Here is a 21,988-nt window from a genome sequence, read left to right as displayed (position 1 = left end):
TTCACCTCTTGACAGACTGCGCCGGAAGTGTAATGTGCGTAACCCGGAAGTCGTTTGAGGGTCCGGGCCGGAGCAACGGAAAACGAGGGGAAGATGCCTCTCCCGGTGCAAGTGTTCAACCTGCAGGTCAGAGACGGTCCTGCTTTTGTGAAGGTGCCGGTCACACTGTGTAGAACGTGTCCGGCTTATTTATGGGTGTGCAATGTCCTGGGAGAGGGATTTGGCGTGTCATTTGTGTTCTTTCACTGATCTGTCACAATAATATGGCTATATATACGGAGCAGGACTGATAATCGATTGCCGATTTAGTAGGGTATTGCTGTGGGAATGTAATCTGTTTGGGAGTAAATCCATTTAATCATTGTTGATCTCGGTGAGATTTATTATTAGGTCTGGAAGGTGATCATAGCAGAGTCTGAACGAGTCTCACCCCAGGCATGATTAAACGATCGTGAATTCTACATTTTCTTATGCATGCGCAATACGTTTTTGTGGACGATAAACTTTTTCATATACAGTAAATAACCGCTTTAGAAACTCCGGTTATCCGTAACACAGCACGGTATTGTCACCGTTATCAGTAACACAGCACGGTATTGGTCACCGTTATCAGTAAGACCGCACGGTATTGGTCGCTGTTATCAGTAACACAGCACGGTATTGGTCGCTGTTATCAGTAACACAGCACGGTATTGGTCACCGTTATCAGTAACACAGCACGGTATTGGTCACCGTTATCAGTAACACAGCACGGTATTGGTCACCGTTATCAGTAACACAGCACGGTATTGGTCACCGTTATCAGTAACGCAGCGCGGTATTGGTCACCGTTATCAGTAACGCAGCGCGGTATTGGTCACCGTTATCAGTAACGCAGCACGGTATTGGTCACCGTTATCAGTAACACAGCACGGTATTGGTCACCGTTATCCGTAACACAGCGCGGTATTGGTCACCGTTATCAGTAACACAGCACGGTATTGGTCACATTGGGTCAAAAATTGTGCCATGCAGATAGGCTGACGTGTTTTACCAGTTTCACGTAAACACATGTGAACGTTGTACAATGTAAAGTTCTGCTACTTCCTAATATACTTTGTGTTAATTCCAAACTATTTCTAAGATCTCTGAATGGGAATATTCTTGTTTACATCCGGAGGCTGAAGACCCGTACAGAGCCGTTTGCCTGTATTCACACGTGCAGGGATTTTTTTCATGCAGTTTTTGAACCCAAAACCAGAAATGGATTCAAATAAAAGTGGTATTTGTCCTTTACACTTTGGGTATGTTCACACGTCCTATTTACGGACGTAAATCGGGCGTTTTTGCCCCGAATTACGCCCGAAAATAGCGCCTCAATAGCGCTGACAAACATCTGCCCATTGAAAGCAATGGGCAGACGTTTGTCTGTTCACACGAGGCGTATATTTACGCGCCGCTGTCAAAAGACGGCGCGTAAATAGACGCCCGCGTCAAAGAAGTGACCTGTCACTTCTTTGGCCGTAATTAGAGCCGTTATTCATTGACTCCAATGAATAGCAGCGCTAATTACGCCCGTAATTGACGCGGCGTTCAAGCGCCTGCACATGCCGGTACGGCTGAAATTACGGGGATGTTTTCAGGCTGAAACATCCCCGTAATTTCAGCCGTAATGGACGCCCTCGTGTGAACATACCCTTTTTCTCTGACTTTATGATCCACACTTGGCTTAAAAAGCTGCATCACAAAACCTTCATGTGTGAATAAACTCTAAAGGGTCCGTGAGCATATGAGGATATTCCACTGATTCCAAGGACACCGGGGCCCTGGCACTCCTGCAATGGCATTTAATGGCACTGTCTTGTGCGAGGGATTCTGAGCATGATGGAAAATGTCATTGTCAAGGAACTCATCATCTTTATGTGAATCATTTTTAACCCCTAATGAATCTCAGAGTCAATGTTTCAACTTCGTACCTGTCACCAGACCAACATAAATCCCCTTGTATTGAAGTTCATTTGCCTCGGTGTGTGTGTGTGTTGCAGTTACCGGATAATCTTCCTTGTATGCTTGTTTGTAAGAATTCTGTTTTTTTCTGTAATGGAAATCATCCCTTTTTGCATGAACGTCCATGCGATCAGCCCATCTGAACAAGCAGACCTGCAGTGTAAAGCATGAGGAGACACGTGAGATGTCAAACGACCTTAGATTCCCTATAGACCTATCACAGCTCTGTCCTACTGAAGCAGAACTAAAAATGAGTCAGGCGCCCAACACTTTAGAAAATAAATAGGAAGACGTTACTTGTATTCCCCATGAAATTACAATGCTGGGAAATATCTTCTTGGAACCTCTGCGTTGTGACGTTCCTCTGTTATTCCTCATGACAAATAAATTGACAACTGGGTGTTACTCTTCCGCTTGTCCCTACACAGTCTCACTCTGTCAGCTCTGATTGGACGGAGTCAGTTTGTGTAGGGACACACCCCCCCCCCAATTGGTAATACCCAGTTGTCAATTTATCAATACATTTCTAGGAAGAATAACAGAGGAACGGCACAACGTAGAGTTCGAAGAAAAATAATCCAGAATTTTTATTTCTTGGGGAATACAAGTATTTATTAAGACAGACCTGTCCGGAGGAGCACAGATCCTCTTTAAAGGCTATGTACACCTTTTAAAAATGTCTGTCAGTGAGTTTGGTGCAACTTTCTAAATACTTTTTTTTTCAAAACTATTTTAACTTTTTGAGATACAGCTGCTTTGTATCCTGTATCTAGCGCTGACTGGTTCGGTGTCCGCAGGTCCTGCGTGTCTCTTGACATGCTGACAAAAAATGTGTACATAGCTTTTAAGCAGCCCTGCAGAACAGCACCCCGGATCTCAGCTTCTTGCTTTCTTTCTTTGGGCCGTATTTCACGTTCGAGTTGCCCCCATACGGGTCCCGTTTTCACGCATCCCTCATAGACTCGAGTCTGCGGAAGGATCCGTGAGAATGGAAGAAAATAGGACACGTTCTACTCTTCACCGGACCCTTCACCCGGTACGTTAAAACAACGGCCCTGTGAACGCCCCCATTGAATTACCTGCGTCCGTGTGAATAAGCCGTTTTTATAGATGACACTAGATCCTGTTTCTCCTTATCGGGGCCGCAGCGGACAGGTTTGACAGCGCAATGTAGATGACGGGCCCTGATCTCTCTATAGATATTAATGGAATATCCTAAGTTGCCTTGATGGGAAAACCCATTTAACAGGGCTGGACAAATCCTAAGAGCCGGGTAGCCAAGGTGCGTAAGACCTAGCTAACAGTACCAAACTTTTTGGGTTGTTTTCTATTGATTTCTAGGACAATTCTAATTATTAGGCCACTAAAAAAAAAAAAAAAAAACGCTCACCCCGGCTTCCGGCGTCTGCGCTGATCTGTCCAGCTCTGTTGCCGTCTCTAGTACGAGCGGCTTTCCTTGGCAGGAGAATGTGTGATGGTTGTGTTTGCTTCCAGCAGGTGAGCTCTGTGTCAGGGTCGGAGAGTTGTGACAGTCAGGACAGTCTGAGCGATAGCTCAAGTTCAAGCTCCCCATCTTTGTCAGGGACAGATCCCTACATGCAGGGTACCTATGGAGAATGGATCCTGAGCAGCGGCCAGTCCAGCGGCACACTGATGTCAGAGGTATCAGGGAGGGACAGGCGGCAGCGCAGATGTATTCACAAGACATGCCAGAGAAACATTGGGGCAGATTTATTACCATTGCCTAAAATAAAGACCGCGTAAACCTAGAGGTGACCGGCAGAAGTTTCGCCAAATGGATCACGGTGGTGCACGCTGTGAGAGATTTGGCGCATTTTAATTAATAAAATAATTGGCCCATGTAAAAGGGCCTTTACTCCACTTTACTCTTGGTTGCTTACTTTAGATCAGTTTTTTTGAGTCAAATTTGTAGCGCACGTCATCAATAAATTTGACGCATTTTAGGACTCCACTTAGCCATGCCCCGTTTTTTAGGGTCCGGCATAACAAGTGCCTAAAACACTTAAAGGGATTTTCTGGGACTTTTCTATTAATGGCCAATCCTTAGGATAAGGTGATCAATATCAAATCTGTGTCGTCTGACTCCCGGCACCCCCACAGATCCGCTGACTGAAGGAGCCGCAGCAACACATAGCGCGACCGTCATAGTTTACCTGGAACATGGCAGTACACGTGGCCGTTCCGGGACCATTCAAGTGATCCGGTCATATTGGTGACCTATCCTAAGGATGGGCTGTCAATATAAAAGTCCTTCAAAACTCCTTTAAGAAATCCGGCACATGGCATGCACGCCATTTTTTTTGGGCAAAATTTGTGCCAGAATTGCGGCACATTTACCATAGTAAATCTGGCCCACTGTGTTCTAGAACCTTTCTTACTCTTTGCTCCTTACGACGCTTGTTCTAGTCCATGATCTAAGCCGACGTACGGACTAGCTCCTAACATTGCCTGATGATTCTGCATTGTACCACCAGGGGGCTGTGGAGCCCATGCAGATTGATGCGGACCCCCAGGATGACCAACAGAACGCCCCAGACATCAATTATGTGGTGGAAAACCCTACCCTGGTGAGTGTATAGTGACCTACGCCCGCTCATACATTGGCTACCGGTGAATTGTCCAGCCCTAAACCCTAGCACAGTAACAAAACCTTCCCTGTTGCTATTGGATACCATGTATAGGTCCATATCCCCCCCCCCATTAGAGACGTTCCATTTTGCCCCTTACGGCCGTTCTCCTGTCTCTTCAGGATCTTGAGCAGTATGCTTCCAGCTACAGTGGCCTCATGCGTATTGAGAGACTGCAGTTTATTGCCGACCGATGCCCTCCGCTGCGGGTGGAGGCCCTAAAGATGGCTCTATCGTTTGTACAGCGAACCTTTAATGTCGATGTGTATGAGGAGATTCATCGGAAGTTAACAGAGGCATCCAGGTAAAAAAAACAGGACCACTTATAATCCAGTCTCTTTGTTTGTTTCGGAATCCTCCTATAACACCTCCTGTCATTCCTGAACTTTTCTTCACTCTCCTTGTTTCTTGATCCCTGACTGGAGTATTATTTATTTTCTTTGACCACTTCCTCTGCATCTTTTTTTTTTTTTATTTTCTACCTCGCCCCTTCTATACAGTTTTTGTCATACATCATTCACGCCATTTCTGTCCGTTTAACTCTTTGTCGCCTATCATCGTTTCCCATTTCCAAAGCGCTCACTTGTTGTATTTGTACAGGGAATTGCAAAACGCGCCAGATGCTTTGCCGGAGGGCTCGCTGGACCCTCCTCCACTGGACACGGCCTGGGTGGAGGCGACTCGTAAAAAAGCACTTCTGAAACTGGAAAAATTGGACACTGACCTGAAGAATTACAAAGGGAATTCCATCAAAGAAAGCATCAGGTACTGACCACGTCTATTGATACCCTAGAGAAGGGTGCGTATATAGGATCCGTGAAGGGGCAGCGCCATCAGGGACTATTTATGGCTATAAAAAGGCAGGAAGTAGGCGGCTACGTCAAGGTGTTGGGGTTTTATATCTACGATCTTATTGGTGTGCTCATATTTTCACAGGAGGGGTCATGATGATTTGGGGGATCATTATCTGGATTGTGGAGACCTGAGCAACGCTCTGAAGTGCTACTCCCGTGCCCGAGACTACTGCACCAGTGCTAAGCACGTCATCAACATGTGCCTGAACGTCATCAAGGTGAAGATCCGTCATCATCATGCCTGCTGTTGTCTTCCCTACCTAGATTTCCACTGACCTTGTGGATTTGCTTTCCAGGACCGCTTGTCTTGCAATTGTGTTTTACTGCAAGATGTTTTTGCTTACTATTTCCGTTTTTTTTATTATTGTTTTTTTGTTGTTGTTTTTTTTTCTAGGTCAGCGTGTATCTCCAGAACTGGTCCCATGTTCTCAGCTATGTCAGTAAAGCCGAGTCCACTCCTGAAATTGCTGAGGTGAGCCCTTTCTGCTGCATACATTCAGGAATTGGTGATCTATATATTACATGACTGGTGGCGGCCCAACCTCACGTCATTCTGGAGACCTCAAATGGGCACCAGCTTTTTTGAAGATCTCTAGCCATTGCAGTTACTACGATTGGTGACCTTATTCCAGACAGGTGCTCTGGCTTTAAAGAGAACCTTTCACCCGCCCATACACGTGCAGCATGTAATTCGCCGGGCTTCACAAACAGTCTCACTTGACACTTTTTTTCCTATCTTCCTCCGTTATTTACATACCGGTGCCGTTATATTTGGCGCCCGATATGTAAATAAGCCCCTGAACTGTCAATGGGGCGTTTCTATCTAACTAAATGGCAAGGGGGCGTGATCTCTTCGCTCTGACACTGTCCAATCAGCTACGGACAGTGTCAGGGCGGCTTGCGCTGTGTTCCCTCTCGCGAGATCACACACACACAGACTGGTGGTCCTGCAGAGGGCGCTCTCTCCGTCTGTGTGTGATCCCGCGGGAGGGAACGCAGCGCAAGCCGCCCTGACACTGCCCGTAGCTGATTGGACAGAGTCAGACACGTTCTATTTATCCATGGACCGTGAAAAACGGCCTGAGTGGCACTCGGTCAATTGCAAGAGCCCTTCGAATTGTTAGATGCAGTTACTGCTTCTAAGATGTCTAAAGGGTGGGAAAATGCCGACATACAAGTCATCCCACTGGTCAAATGTATATATAATCTATCTATAATCTATCGCTACAATTTCTCTTCAGTTTTAGAAATTGCTTTGACATTTTGGTTTTTTTTGGAGGGTTTTCATTACGTTACTGGTCCACTCTGAACCAGTCATTTTCTTTGACTGACTCGTGTTTCTTTTGGCTTTACAGCAACGAGGAGAAAGGGACAGTCAGACTCAGGCTGTGCTAACCAAACTAAAGTGCGCTGCAGGTCAGTAGTAGCCGGACACTAATCCGGCAAATGAACACAAGCCTTGACGTTAAAGGGGACATCCTTCTAAAGAGGACCTGTCATGTCTGTTTTAGTAATTACTCAGATTTTCCATGAAACAACATTCTGGTTCCTGTTTTCTTGGAACTCTGTGTGGTGTGGTTCCTCTGTTATTCCTCTTGGAAATGTATGAGTAAATTGACAACTGGGTGTTACTATTCCCCTTGTTCTATAGGTCTGTCCTCACACTCACTGGCAGCGTCCGCACTGATTGGACATTGTCTGACTGTATGGAGACCCAACCTTTTATCAAGGGGAATAATAACACCCAGTTGCAAATTCTTCATACATTTCCAGGAGGAATAACAGGAACGTTGTGCACTATGGAAATCCTTTTAATTTAGCAGGTCCTACTGCGTCCACCACCCCCTATGATCCGCTGTCATCGCCATGGGGAGAAACGCTTGGGAAATGAAGCGTTACACATCGGCCAGGTAAAAGCTGTATGCCCTTGTGTAACGGCACGGGTAGTCCTCCACAGTGAGAGACGTGGTTTGTAGCCGCTCTCCGCTCTGTCTTTTAGTAGGTGATCTTGATCAAGGAACCCCCCTCTCCTCACGATAACGAGGGAAACCTCTGGACTGCGCTGGGTAATGTGCTGTTCTCCTCGTCCTCCGGCTTTTCACCTCTGAGATCGCTCTAGGACTTGGCTTCTCTCTCAGATCTCACCTTCTTGAAGTCTTTCAATGAAATTCTCCTGGAAAAGATTGGATTTAGCTATTGAAGCGTGTCTGGTACTGAGGCCGCAACATCAGTTTTTTTTGTGTACTTTGTGTTATAGATTTGGGGGATGTGACAGACTACTTATAAAAATGGGTGGCACTGCTCTCTGTACGAGTTACACAACTCGTACACAACTGTTGTTTCTCAAGATGTACAATAAAGCAGCTGCATGTCCATGTTTAAAAAAATAAAATAAAGAACATTTAACCTTTTTAGGGTATGTTCACGCGCGGAGTTTTCAGGTGTATTTCAGGGTGTAAACGCCTCGAAATACACCTAAAAAAACGGTAGCTGGACGCCTACAAACATCTGGCCATTATGTTCAGAACGGGCGTTTTTTTACCTCGCTGTTTTTAATTACTGGTGTGTAAAAAAACAAAAAAAGACACAAAAAAAAAAACGCCCCGTAAAAAGGAGCAGCATGTCACTTCTTGAGCCGTGTTTGGGGCTGTTTTTCATTGTGTCAATGGAACAGCTCTAAAAACGCCTCAAAAAAACGTTTTCAGCTTTAAAAATGGCTGAATATCAGAGGCTATTTTCTCTGAAAACAGCAATGTAATTTTCAGCCGTTTCTGATTTTTCATGTGAACATACACTCATGCCGTACTTAGTTTTCTATTGACATCAAATCGGAGGAGAAGCTAGCTACTTCCTCTTGTAGTCCATCATGTCGCTGCACAATGCGAGGCATCGAGAGTGGGATTCTCACACTGTGATTGAATGCCAGGGAGAAAGGGACATGGGAGGAGCCCTTGGGTGACTGGGTGACAGAAAAGTCGACACCATGAGAACTAATATGGTTGACCATGGGAGTTGTTGGACAGTGACTTTCTGTCCAAAAAGGTGAAGGCAGGAGAAGTCTAGATAATAAACTTTGGAGATAGTAAGAGGGTTCAGTAGCGCGGTACATTTTTCATTCTTGTAGGTATTCTTTCATTGTGACTGTATGCAGGAATGGCCCGATGCTTTCTGACTATGTGGTATGAAAAGCGTCCATCTTTGTTCCACCAAATCTCACGCGGAGCTCTGTCCTATGTAGATTTCAGGAAACTCTTTCTAAATAACATTGTACCTCTTAGTCCCTGCAGGGAGAGGTAGTGTTGCTGGATCCGGCGGAGGGATTTCTGTATACACAGGATGGGGTGGACCATGATGCTACTCATTAAGTCGGTGACGAATGCAAAATATACACGGTCAAGGACTGTAATAATATTTAATGGGGTATTCTAACAAGAAAAATGTATCCCCTATCCACAGAATAGGTCCTAGATTTGTTATCGCTGGGGACCTCGTCTATCACTAGTATGAGGATCACTGTCACGACTGCTGTCAGGAGTTTGTATGGTACGGTGGTCGAGCATGCTCCGCGCCGCTCCTTATATCACCTATGGGAGTTACGGAAGCGCTCCGGAGACAGACGTCCCAACATTACCAATAATTGTTAATATATCAGCCCGATGTATAAAACTTCATTGTTTAAAGACATTTCGACATATTGTTCTGATATGTCCCTGCCTGAAGTCCCTGCAGCTTGTATACCGCCTCATGTTTCCTCTATGGACTTTATTCTTGGCCCGATCCAGCGATTAAAATCGAGCCATATTTTGTAAGCTTTAATTCTGGGGGGGGGGGTCATTTTTAACTCTTCTGCCGTTCCTGTCACTTCCTACAATACTCTTAAGCCTCATGCACACGGCCGTAGCTGTGTGCACGGTCCGTGATTAAGGCACAGACGGCCTGAGGAGTGGCATCCGCGGGCCGTCCGCAATCACGGACTGTGCACACATGTAGCCACCCGTAATTACGGGAGCCCCATAGACTTCTATAGGCCTGCCAGTGCCGTAATTAAGGACATGGTCCATATTTTTCAACGGCCTGTGCACCATCCCGTAAGCAAACAGGAAGGTCCCCGTGGCCAATATAAGTCTAGGGGCCCGTAATTACGGGCGTTTTTACGGTCGTGTGCATGGGGCCTAAAAGTTTATTTCTACAGTAACTAATCATCTTCAAGGCTACCCTCACACGTGGCGGATTTTCTGCAGCATTCTTGCACAAAACTCTGCCACAAGTCCGCTATGTGCAGGGATTTAAAAAATCGAATTTACATTTTCCGCACGGAAATCGGATCGTGCTGTGGATTTTCATTCTGTTCCGGATGTTTACTGCGGATTTCACCCTTTTCAATACAGAAGGGGTGAAATCACAAAAAATCTGCACATAACACATCGGGATGTTGCTGTAATAACGATGCGGAAAATCCACAACATGTGCGGCTACTTTAAGGGCATGTTGACATGTGGCAGATTTGTCGCAGACCTTTCTGTCCTCCTGGGCGATCACAAGATTATTGGTAAAAGGAAAGTATGGAGTTAAATGTAATGCTTGAGGAGTCTGGACACCCAACCCCCAATCTAATTAGTCTTCCCTGTCACTGCCCTGCATGTTCTGGCAGCCTGTATTCTGTCAATGCGCTGCCACAGAGGCTCCCGCAGTGCCGGACAGCAGTAAACCGCGGCCATTTTTGTTATTTACATTGAGAAAAGGCTGGTAGGCACTTCTAGGCCTCGAAGGAAAATTAAAAAAATGAAGTTCCTCGTCTCGTTTGCCGCCGCGGTTTTTGTCCGGTTATCTACAGCAGAGAACGTAAAATGATTTTCTATTCTTTCAGGGTTGGCAGAGCTTGCTGCCCGGAAATACAAGCAGGCCGCAAAATGCTTTCTACTGGCATCCTTCGATCACTGTGATTTTCCTGAGGTAAATCCCAGCTCCATTTTATTAAACCCCTCATAATCTGGTCATTTCTCCTTACTCTGCTTAATCCTCCTCCTCCTTTCCGCAGCTGCTTTCCTCTAATAATGTGGCAGTATATGGGGGGCTTTGTGCCCTGGCCACTTTTGATCGACAGGAGCTTCAGAAGAACGTCATCTCTAGCAGGTGAGCGGTGTGTGGGGGGAGGGGCGGCTGGATAAAATGGTCTGCTTATAAAAAATACTATTATGTCTTCTCTTTAGTTCATTCAAACTGTTCCTGGAGCTGGAGCCTCAAGTGCGCGATATAATCTTCAAATTCTATGAATCCAAATACGCGTCCTGTCTAAAGATGTTGGACGAAATGAAGGTGAGTGGGAGGACGAGCCGTAATTGTGATGACTTCTCCCGATATGATCACGGCTGAAGAACGATTTATTCTTTATTCGGTTTTTCATACTGATGACCTATCCACAGGATAGGTAGTCAGTATATGATCGGTGGGGTCCGACACATGTACGGAGCCATTTGCTTTAGACACTGGCCGCTATATAACATCCGGCTGCCTTCGGGCAACGGTACAGCTGATCAGTGTGGGTGACTGTGTGTTTTGGACCCCCGCCGATCATATACTGATGACCTATCCTGTGTATAGGTCATCCGTATGAAAAACCGCCCCGTGCCCGGACAGCCCCTTTAAGACAGGTTCACTTTAAAACTGGTGTGAACAAGAACTTAACAGTGGATTCCCATTATAAACATTTATGGCATATTCACAAGATCTACTATAAAAGCCTCATTGGTCCGGTTCCCCTTCAGACCCTCACCTTTCAGGAAATGGGGTCGTAGGATGGCCAATGAAGTGGTGGCCACGCTTTAAAATGGGAATATTCCTTTAACTGAATGAAATACATTCTACCTGCAATAATCATGTCGCATCCTCTCATTTGTTTTACACGTGTGACTGTTTTCCCATCAGGATAACCTACTTCTGGACATGTATCTCGCTCCTCACGTCCGGACACTTTACACTCAGATCCGGAACCGTGCTCTTATACAGGTATCTTTCACGTACCGTTCTGCCTTTCATGTCCGTACACAAGGTGATTGCTATTCTGATGCTCTCTGTTGGGTTTCCGCTGCCCGCTGTGCCTGCTCCTAACGTTGCGCCGTGTTATGTTTCATTTAGCTCGCCTGCTGTTACTTTGTATTTCTCTTCCTGCCATCCTACGTCTGCACTTACTGTTATTTTATGTCTGCGCTCTGCAATTCAGTGATTTTATATTTAGCCTGAAAGACACTATATCATCCGAAAAAAATATTTATTAATTTTTAGCCTGGGATTTTTTTTGCCAGTGGGGATTTTGTTTTGACACGGAAAAAATATGGATTTCCTTCTTCAAATTGTGATATCTAGGGGGCAATATCTGCACTACAGACTGGTAGAGAAATTATATAAAATGTTATGGCTTTGATAGGTCAACTGTACTGCCTGAACCAAGATAAGCAGATTTCACATTAATAACAACAAAGGGAAGAGCATAGCCGGTGACACCGAGATTATTGAAAGGCAAGGTTATCTGGGTGATGCCACTGCCCACCGCCAGTTCTAGGTACCAACTCGTTTTTGTTTTAACATTTTGTTTATTAAAAAGACCCTTTGGTATTAATTAAAAATGGAAAAATCTTCAATGCTGAGAGACCAGTTCTTGAGGGCACGTGCCGAGGGTCGGAGGCTGGAGCGGTTTTCATGACATGTCTTCGAATTTGTTTTAGGGGCAGTGTTGTCATGGGGACTTTGTCCAAATACATTGCTGACCCCACATACAGATGTAATTGGAATTCGGTATTGTTGAAGTTGGGGTTTAAGATCTGCACAAATTCTTCATGACAATACTGCACCTGACAAATCAGACAGAATTTCATCTGAAGCTCTCAGTGGTGCGGCCTCAGGCTTTGGGTCTGGTACTTTACCCCCTTCCCACCCGTGCCATGCAAATGAACAAAGTAATGGCACTGTTTTTGTGACAGGAGCTCGTTAATTTACGGTTTGTGTTTGATGGCACTGTGTGCGCTCCTGCATGCAGTGCCATCCACAGGATCGGGCTGTCACACTGACCGCCTGATCCTTTACTGTAACAGGGAACTGAAATATTAGGTTCCCTGTCACAAAAAAAACCCTGAACACAGCACTCCTATTGAGCGCTGTTTTCACGAATGCAGAAGCACTGCTTCTGCATTCGGGCGGTTGCTAGGGAACACAGTGACGTCGGTATAATCCCCATCGTTGTGCATGTTGCGGTGAGGGTACGGCCACAGGAGTTAACCCTGTCCCTACACCAGCTGGAGCCGGCTGTGATTGACATCCGACATCCTGCTGCAACACCCGAGATAGAGACTGCAGTACCTAAGGATGTAAATAACGGGACTGTTGTCAACTTAGTGGCGGGCCAATGAATTGCTGTGGGCCTAACAAAGTCCCTGAGGACTGCCATCACTAAGTCCCTATTAGGCTATGCCTAATAGGCTCAGTTATGAATGAAAAGCATGACCCTAGTGTGAACAGAGTCTTATGACTGGAGCATTCTGATAATTCACGTGCAGGGCTGAAGACCAAGTCAGTGGATTTCAGTCAACAGGACTGGCTTGTCTGCTACATTTATTCCTACATAGCAGATGCAAATATTTTCACATATAGAAAGCTACTATTATGTTTTTATTTAGTTTTTTAAGCCCAGAGTCGTCCGTGGAAATCTGTTTTTATATTGGATTTTATTAACAGGCAAGTAGGATACATGTCTTCCAGGAACGTGACCAGGATTGCTAAAATATAAGCGTGGCTAGGAGGCTGTATAAAGCTTTCAAGCAGAAAATCAGGACATTCCGCACTACCATAATCTATACTTGTGTTACTTCAAGGGAAGCTATGCTGATGACATGACCGGGATAGGAGACCATAGGTTTAGTAGTGCGGCAGCGTTTTGGGATTGATTAGAAACGGCTTGCAAAAAGTTTATTTTTTATTTTTTTTATATAATATTTTTAATAGTATGAACACAATGTATAATACCACTCTATTAAAATACTGCTGCAGAGAGGCTGTTACGATGTAAGGCTCTCAGGATGAAGCTCCGTACAATGATTTCTATGTTAGGAGCTCCGTTCTGAGAAGAGCACGCAAGGAGACGGTAGGACAGATTTCTCTTCTCTCCTGCTTTGCCAGCTCCCCACCCCCATATTGTTGCAGTAATTTAGTAGCGTATACTGTCAAATTCTAATAATCCGGCATGTTTAGCACCTCCTAGGTGGTGGATTATCAGAAATTCGCTCAGCATGCAAAAATTCACTTCTTTCATCCCTGCCCCCCATATTTCTATAAAAAAGGGACGCAACGGCGCAACATAGGGTATTCTCTCACGATAACGTTGAGCAATAACTATTTCAAATTATGCTGACCTGATGATGTCATGCTAGGAGCAGAACATCCTTGTAGACGTGGTAAGAACCAGGGAACTGCAAGCCGATGGGTCTGTCCGGGGGAAGAACACTTGCCCGTTATAGACTGGTAATGGTAGAAACGCTACTTGCACCAGTGGTCGGGTGTAGAGGAAAAAAAACGGCCCACTGGTTGGCGCTGTTCCCTTCTTATTCAATTGAGCTCCATGTATCAAAATGAGAATAGCCGTGGAGTTATCAGAAGGTAAATCCTTTTATTGGTGTACCGTGACCGCAGCAACGCGTTTCGGGGCTTAACCGGCTCCTTCCTCAGGCAATATCACATAAATTAAATAAGTGAAAGGGGCCGACGATCAGTGAAAGGGGCCGACGATCAGTGAAAGGGGCCGACGATCAGTGAAAGGGGCCGACGATCACTGAAAGGGGCCGACGATCACTGAAAGGGGCCGACGATCACTGAAAGGGGCCGACGATCACTGAAAGGGGCCGACGATCACTGAAAGGGGCCGACGATCACTGAAAGGGGCTGACGATCACTTAAATGATTTCGTCTATATTCTGTTCCGCAACTAATTTTAGAAAGATTTCACAACTCCAGCATCATCTAAACCCTCTGGGTGAACACCCAGTATAGAAGAGTCCAATTAAAAGCTTAAATAGCCACACTGCTGCCATTTATTTCATTTATGTGATTTATCCTGAGGCAGGAGCCAGTTTGGCCCCGGAACGCGTTGCTGCAATCGATGTACCCAAATAAACGGATTTACCTTCTGATGACTCCGCTGCTACTCTCATTTTGATACACAATTGAATAAGAAGGGAACAGCACATACCAGCGGGACATTTATATATTTTTTTGCTTCTACACCCGACCACTGGTGCAAGTAGCGTATCTACCGTTACTACTCCATATTTCTGTGGCGGTCCGTCTTGTGTATGTTACTCCCATAGTTACACCTCCTGTTTTTCTTGGAGTAGTACACAAGGGGGCAGCAGTCGGGCACATCCTGGGAGGGAACAGGTATAAAAGTTTGTTTTTACTAATACATCCTGAGGCGCATCTCTGCTTGGAAACAAGTCCCTGGCATGAGTCAAGAGGAATGAAAGGATGGGGTGTATTACATGGTAATAATAGTCGTCATGCGGACCTGGATCTGCTGCCGCTGACTGCTACGTCCTGCAGGTTTCCGTGGACCAATCTTTTTCTTGAGATTTAACGATTTATATTTTTCCTATTCCAATTCTAACCTGTCGGGTATTTTTCTCGTACGCTGTCACGGTTTTCTTTCTCTCAGTATTTCAGTCCATATGTATCAGCGGACATGTATAAAATGGCGACTGCGTTTAACACAACCGTGCCTGCGCTGGAGGACGAACTGACTCAACTCATCCTGGAAGGGTTAATTAACGCTCGCATAGATTCTCATAGCAAGGTAAGGCCCCTGGAACCTCAAGGTGGGGGTTGGGGACCCGGGAAATGGGCCGTGTGACGTTGCCGGTTTACTTCCAGATCTTATATGCACGAGACGTTGATCAGCGCAGCACCACATTTGAGAAGTCATTACAGATGGGGAGAGAGTTTCAGAGGAGAGCTAAAGCGATGATCTTACGAGCTGCTGTCCTGCGTAACCAAATACATGTCAAGGTAAGGGGGTGTGGAAATGTGGGACTTCATATGACTTGACGGGAAAAACTGAGAAGGACCCAGCACCTAAGCAGCACGGTGGGCCCAGATCAGTGGAGGTTCCAGCAGTCTGATCCCCACCGATCGCCAAGTGATCACATATTCCAGTCCTATGCCATCCATTTGTTTGATGGGAATAACCCTTTAAGATGTGGTTGAATGGCGGATTTGTGGGAACAAGTTTTGCACAGCGCTGCGGAATATGTTGGCGCTATATAAGTTACATAAAGAAATGATGAACACACGGGCAGGGCTCGTTACAGAAAAGATATTGGAACATTTTTATAATTTTTCATTATACAATGAGTATCCTTTTATTTGCCAAAACCCGAATACCCCTTTAAGTGGCAGCAGCCCCCTCTCAGAGACATGACAGACGTTCGTTGGTGGGGGTACGTGTGCTGTGACTCTCGTCAATCTCTAGAATGAAATGCTCCGGAGCTTCTTCATTCTAGGGATCTGTGCATGGACCCCCACAGTGAAAACGTCTGACGTGGTCCTGAGATGTCAGAAGTTCTTAGAAGTTGGAGTGACACTTTAAGAATATTTTCCCTAGATGTAAAATTGACCTGTTTAGTCTTTGAGCTATATGTTAGTTACATGTAAAGCTGGCTGACCGCCAGTGGTGCTGCCATTACCGTGACGGTCATCCGGCTTTCCCAGGCTCCGGGAAGGTGTATTTGGACAGGTAGAAATCGAACTCGCCGCATAATGTCTATGACCGGCCTACCATGTCGACTGCCAAAACAGATTCAAGCTTACGATCAGGTTATCTACACTGACAGGTGGAGACTTGGAGGAGAAATGATATTCTGATATGTCATAGATACTTGGAGAAGATCCTTTCATTCTAGAAACTGACAATGGGATCTTCCCACACGTATCTATAACATCAGAAGATCATTTCGTTGATGGACCATTGATTGCCACGTGTCAAGAAAGGGGCAGAGCCAATGTGATGTTGACCTATCAGGGTGTTGGTTCAGTGATCGTTGAGTACTTGGCTCCGCCTTGATGTATGTTAAAGGAAAATTCCAGGTGAAACTGATACTGTCGTTCCTTTGGTTTTCTTTTAATTCTTGTGTCATGGACCCCCCTCAGGTGCTGCACAGTATCAGTTTTGTCTAGAGTGTTCCTTTAGGGTATGTTCACACGGCCAAATTTCAGACGTAAACGAGGCGTATTATGCCTCGTTTTACGTCTGACAATAGGGCTACAATACGTCGGCAAACATCTGCCCATTGATTTGAATGGGTTTGCCGACGTACTGTGCAGACAACCTGTCATTTACGCATCGTCGTTTGACAGCTGTCAAACGACGACGCGTAAAAATACAGCCTCGTCAAAAGAAGTGCAGGGCACTTATATACATTATATGCAGGACACTTATATACATTATATGCAGGACACTTATATACATTATATGCAGGAGACTTATATACATTATATGCAGGACACTTATATACATTATATGCAGGACACTTATATACATTATATGCGGGACACTTATATACATTATATGCAGGACACTTATACATTATATGCAGGACACTTATATACATTATATGCAGGACACTTATATACATTATATGCAGAACACTTATATACATTATATGCAGGGCACTTATATACATTATATGCGGGACACTTATATACATTATATGCAGGACACTTATATACATTATATGCGGGACACTTATATACATTATATGCGGGACACTTATATACATTATATGCGGGACACTTATATACATTATATGCGGGACACTTATATACATTATATGCGGGACACTTATATACATTATATGCGGGACACTTATATACATTATATGCGGGACACTTATATACATTATATGCGGGACACTTATATACATTATATGCGGGACACTTATATACATTATATGCGGGACACTTATATACATTATATGCGGGACACTTATATACATTATATGCGGGACACTTATATACATTATATGCGGGACACTTATATACATTATATGCGGGACACTTATATACATTATATGCGGGACACTTATATACATTATATGCGGGACACTTATATACATTATATGCGGGACACTTATATACAGTATATGCGGGACACTTATATACAGTATATGCGGGACACTTATATACATTATATGCGGGACACTTATATACATTATATGCAGGACACTTATATACATTATATGCAGAACACTTATATACATTATATGCAGGACACTTATATACATTATATGCAGGGCACTTATATACATTATATGCAGGGCACTTATATACATTATATGCAGGACACTTATATACATTATATGCAGGACACTTATATACATTATATGCAGGACACTTATATACATTATATGCAGGACACTTATATACATTATATGCAGGACACTTATATACATTATATGCAGGACACTTATATACATTATATGCAGGACACTTATATACATTATATGAAGGACACTTATATACATTATATGCGGGACACTTATATACATTATATGCGGGACACTTATATACATTATATGCGGGACACTTATATACATTATATGCGGGACACTTATATACATTATATGCGGGACACTTATATACATTATATGCGGGACACTTATATACATTATATGCGGGACACTTATATACATTATATGCGGGACACTTATATACATTATATGCGGGACACTTATATACATTATATGCGGGACACTTATATACATTATATGCGGGACACTTATATACATTATATGCGGGACACTTATATACAGTATATGCGGGACACTTATATACAGTATATGCGGGACACTTATATACATTATATGCGGGACACTTATATACATTATATGCAGGACACTTATATACATTATATGCAGAACACTTATATACATTATATGCAGGACACTTATATACATTATATGCAGGGCACTTATATACATTATATGCAGGGCACTTATATACATTATATGCAGGACACTTATATACATTATATGCAGGACACTTATATACATTATATGCAGGACACTTATATACATTATATGCAGGACACTTATATACATTATATGCAGGACACTTATATACATTATATGCAGGACACTTATATACATTATATGCAGGGCACTTATATACATTATATGCAGGACACTTATATACATTATATGCAGGACACTTATATACATTATATGCAGGACACTTATATACATTATATGCAGGACACTTATATACATTATATGCAGGACACTTATATACATTATATGCAGGACACTTATATGCAGGACACTTCTTTGGACGTTTTTGGAGCTGTTTTCTCATAGACTCCAATGAAAACAGCTCCAAAAACGGACGTAAAAAAACGCCGCGAAAAATGCGAGTTGGTAAAAAAACGTCTGAAAAGCAGGGTCTGTTTTCCCTTGAAAACAGCTCTGGATTTTCAGACGTTTTTGTTGACTACGTGTGAACATACCCTTAACCCGTTAGTGACAGCCAATACGCCTTTTCACGGCGGCCACTAACAGACTTTTATTCTGATGCATGTGCCTTTTCACGGGGCTGTATTGGATTAAAGCAGCGCCGCCGGGTAAAAGCTCCCTGCCCTCAACTGCCGGAGGTAGCTGAGGGCTTGGGGCAGCGCTGCTCGAGCAGGCGGATCAAAAGACGCCCGTTTAACCCCTTAGATGCGGCACTCGTCAGCGAGCGCCTCATCTAAGTGTTTTTGGACGGAGGGGGCTCCCCCGCTCACTACATCGGCAGCCTGCGAGGCGAGCTTCTATGGCAGCCTGGGGCCTAACAATGGACAGGTAATAATACACTGCAATACAGAAGTATTACAATGATTTATAAAGGCAATCAAACGATCGCATAGTAAAGTCCCCTAGTGAGATTAATCAAAAAGTTTAATCAAGTTTATAATAAATAAAAACCCGATGGAAAAAAAAATGAAAAACCCACCTTTTCCCCTTACAAAATGCTTTTATGATGAAAAAAAACGAAAAAAATAACACATATTTGGTATCGCCGCGTCCGTAACGACCCCGACTATAAAGCTATTACATTATTTATCCCGCTTGGCGAACGCCGTAACAAAAAAAATAAAAAATGCAAGAATTGCTGTTTTCTGTTCATCCTGCTTTTTAAAAAAAATGTGATCAAAAAGTCGCATCTACTCCAAAATGGTACCAATAAAAACTACAAGTCGTTCCGCAAAAAAAAAGTCCTCGTACAAGTGTATCGGCTGAAAAATAAAAAAGTTATGGCTCTTCAAATATGGAGACACAAAAACTAATAATTTGGGGAAAAAAAGTGTTTTTACTGCGTAAGTAGTAAAACATAAGAAAACTTTTATAAATTTGGTATCGCTGCAATCGTAACGACCCGCTGAATAAAGTTATTGTGTTATTTATACCACACGGTAAATGGCGTAAATTAAGGACGAAAAAAAGAGTGGCGAAAATGCTGTTTTTTGTTTTTTTTGCTATTACTCTGAAAAAACGTTCATAAAAGTTAATCAATAAATTATATGTAACCAAAAATGGTGCTATTAAAAAAAAAAAAAAGAAAAATAGTTCCGCAAAAAAAAGTCCCCATATAGCTATGTCAACACGAAAATAAAAAAGTTATAGCTCTTGGAATGCGACGATGGAAAAACGTAAAAAAAAGCCGCTTGGTCATGCAGGCCTAAAATAGGCTGGTCACTAAGGGGTTAAGGCTCGCATAAAATGGTTTTTTTTTTATCTGTAGGTCCATTGCCACCCATTTACTAGTCCTGTATCTCTCTCCATTTAGTCCCCTCCCAGGGAAGGAAGCCAAGGAGAACTGACACCAGCGAACAGTCAATCCCGACTCAGCACCAACATGTGATCGCACCGTCCTCCTGCACTCCTGGCCCTGTCATCCGCACAAAACCACGCGGGCGATCACATAATACCGCAGAGACATTAACCACCTGCTTACGTTACCTTCCCATGGGCTGCCTCAGCTGTGTTTGTGTCAGAGCTTGACAGGAGCTGCATGGTTCGTCGCAATGGTCTCCGTTTATTGGACATGATCGCCCTGCTCTCTCCGGTGGGAGCGATGTGATGCTGATTCTATATCTGGATGGTTTCCAGGGAGCAGAAGAGAAAAGTAATTGTGATGTAGGTGGCAGGGGAACCGTTCCAGACTGGACCTTCCTTTCAGCAGCTTACGCGTTCGGCACCACCATGTTCTCAGGCCCTCGCTCCTCCCTCACCTCTACCCTGGTTCACGGTCTCCCCGTCTGCCCCTGCCAGAGACATTAACACTGCAGCGACCGCTACCGATTCACTCTACAGAGAAGACGCCGGCTCTTCCCGTTTTTCCTTTTGTGACGACCGGACACATGACTGCATTATTATCTCATAGGAAAACCTCCTCTGCCCCCCTATAAAGCATTGCCAGTTACATGTTCCTTGTTTCTTCTGCTTTGGAATTAAACATGTTCCTGTTTTTTGCGTTTTTTTCTCCCTGTGACCTCTTTTACTTGATTTTTAAGGGTTTATTATTTTGTTTTAACCAGTTCAGGACCGGGCTATTTTGCGCCTTCAGGACCAGACACCGTTTAGCCCTTTTTAGCACACGTTAGTTAAATGGCTATAACTTGTTGGGCTAACGACTTGATTTTTTCTATGTTTTTTCCGTAGACAATGCAGGTTTCTTTTTTTTTTTATCATTTTTATACACATCCTTTTTGTTATTTTTGAATTTTTATTCTTAAAGTTTGAAAATAATAGTAAAAAAATAAGCTTTTTTACGTTTCAGCTATTTTTTTGGTAATAACATAGTTTTACCCTAAAATAGACCTTTTATTTGTGATCGTCATTGTCCGCCGTAAATTTTAATATATTACATGTCTATATTAGGGTAATTGGGTCAGCGCTAGCGTTACAACAATGATTGGTGGGGGGGTGGAGTTTTTTTTGGGGTAGGTATTTTATGTCTATTTATAAAAAAAAAATTGTATTTTACTTATTTTTTTATTACTATGGTCTGTCCCCCAAAGGTCAGAAAAGATCTTTGGGGAACTTTATATATTTTCTTTCTTTTACACCATCTTTTCCACTGTAACTGGAGATGCACAGCAGCCCCAGTTACAGGGAAAATCAGCCCTCTCATAGTGACGATTGTCACTAATAGGGCTGTGCTGGGTCTAGTAAGACCCAGCAGCAGTCTGTCAGTAATGGCACCCGGCGATCATGTGACCAGTCACATGATCACCGGGAGGAATAGAGACAGCGCCGCTGCTGCTGCCTCTATTCCTATACACAGCGTTCATTGAGCGCTGCGCACAAGAGATCGGAGAAGACAGAAGCAGCGAAAGCTGCTTCTATCCTCTCCTCAGGGTCACTGACAGCCGGAGGCCCGACATTCAGCTGCCCGATCGCGCGGGCAGCAAGTTAAAACCCGAGC

General features: G+C 43.9%; 1 protein-coding gene across 3 annotated transcripts; it reads left to right on the top strand.

Moving 5' to 3' along the window:
* Positions 1 to 13: 13 nt before the first annotated feature.
* On the top strand, positions 14 to 21,037 carry GPS1 (G protein pathway suppressor 1). 3 transcript variants are annotated; one of them, XM_075845695.1, is made up of 15 exons: positions 14 to 126; positions 3,484 to 3,648; positions 4,482 to 4,574; positions 4,757 to 4,938; positions 5,235 to 5,399; positions 5,571 to 5,706; positions 5,883 to 5,960; positions 6,844 to 6,904; positions 10,356 to 10,441; positions 10,527 to 10,621; positions 10,699 to 10,804; positions 11,414 to 11,494; positions 15,186 to 15,323; positions 15,401 to 15,535; positions 20,348 to 21,037. In XM_075845695.1, exons 1-15 carry the CDS (start codon positions 94 to 96, stop codon positions 20,420 to 20,422), a joined length of 1,629 nt encoding a protein of 542 aa, XP_075701810.1. In that variant the 5' UTR covers positions 14 to 93; the 3' UTR covers positions 20,423 to 21,037. The 3 variants fall into 3 exon arrangements, with proteins under 3 accessions (XP_075701810.1, XP_075701809.1, XP_075701811.1); XM_075845694.1 differs by having other exon boundaries at positions 3,481 to 3,648; XM_075845696.1 differs by lacking the exon at positions 3,484 to 3,648 and having other exon boundaries at positions 15 to 126.
* Positions 21,038 to 21,988: the final 951 nt, after the last annotated feature.

This window comes from Rhinoderma darwinii, chromosome 13 (assembly GCF_050947455.1).
Source record: "Rhinoderma darwinii isolate aRhiDar2 chromosome 13, aRhiDar2.hap1, whole genome shotgun sequence".
NCBI lineage: Eukaryota > Metazoa > Chordata > Amphibia > Anura > Rhinodermatidae > Rhinoderma > Rhinoderma darwinii.
This window is presented reverse-complemented; position numbering and strand designations above follow the sequence as displayed.

What these genes read in the sequence shown, in the direction of transcription:
- GPS1 (XM_075845694.1), top strand. Translation starts at nt 94, where the DNA reads ATGCCTCTCCCGGTGCAAGTGTTCAACCTGCAG. An exon ending in CCACTCCTGAAATTGCTGAG is followed by an intron (nt 5,961 to 6,843) that starts GTGAGCCCTTTC and finishes TTGGCTTTACAG; the next exon opens with CAACGAGGAGAAAGGGACAG. An exon ending in GGAACCGTGCTCTTATACAG is followed by an intron (nt 11,495 to 15,185) that starts GTATCTTTCACG and finishes TCTTTCTCTCAG; the next exon opens with TATTTCAGTCCATATGTATC.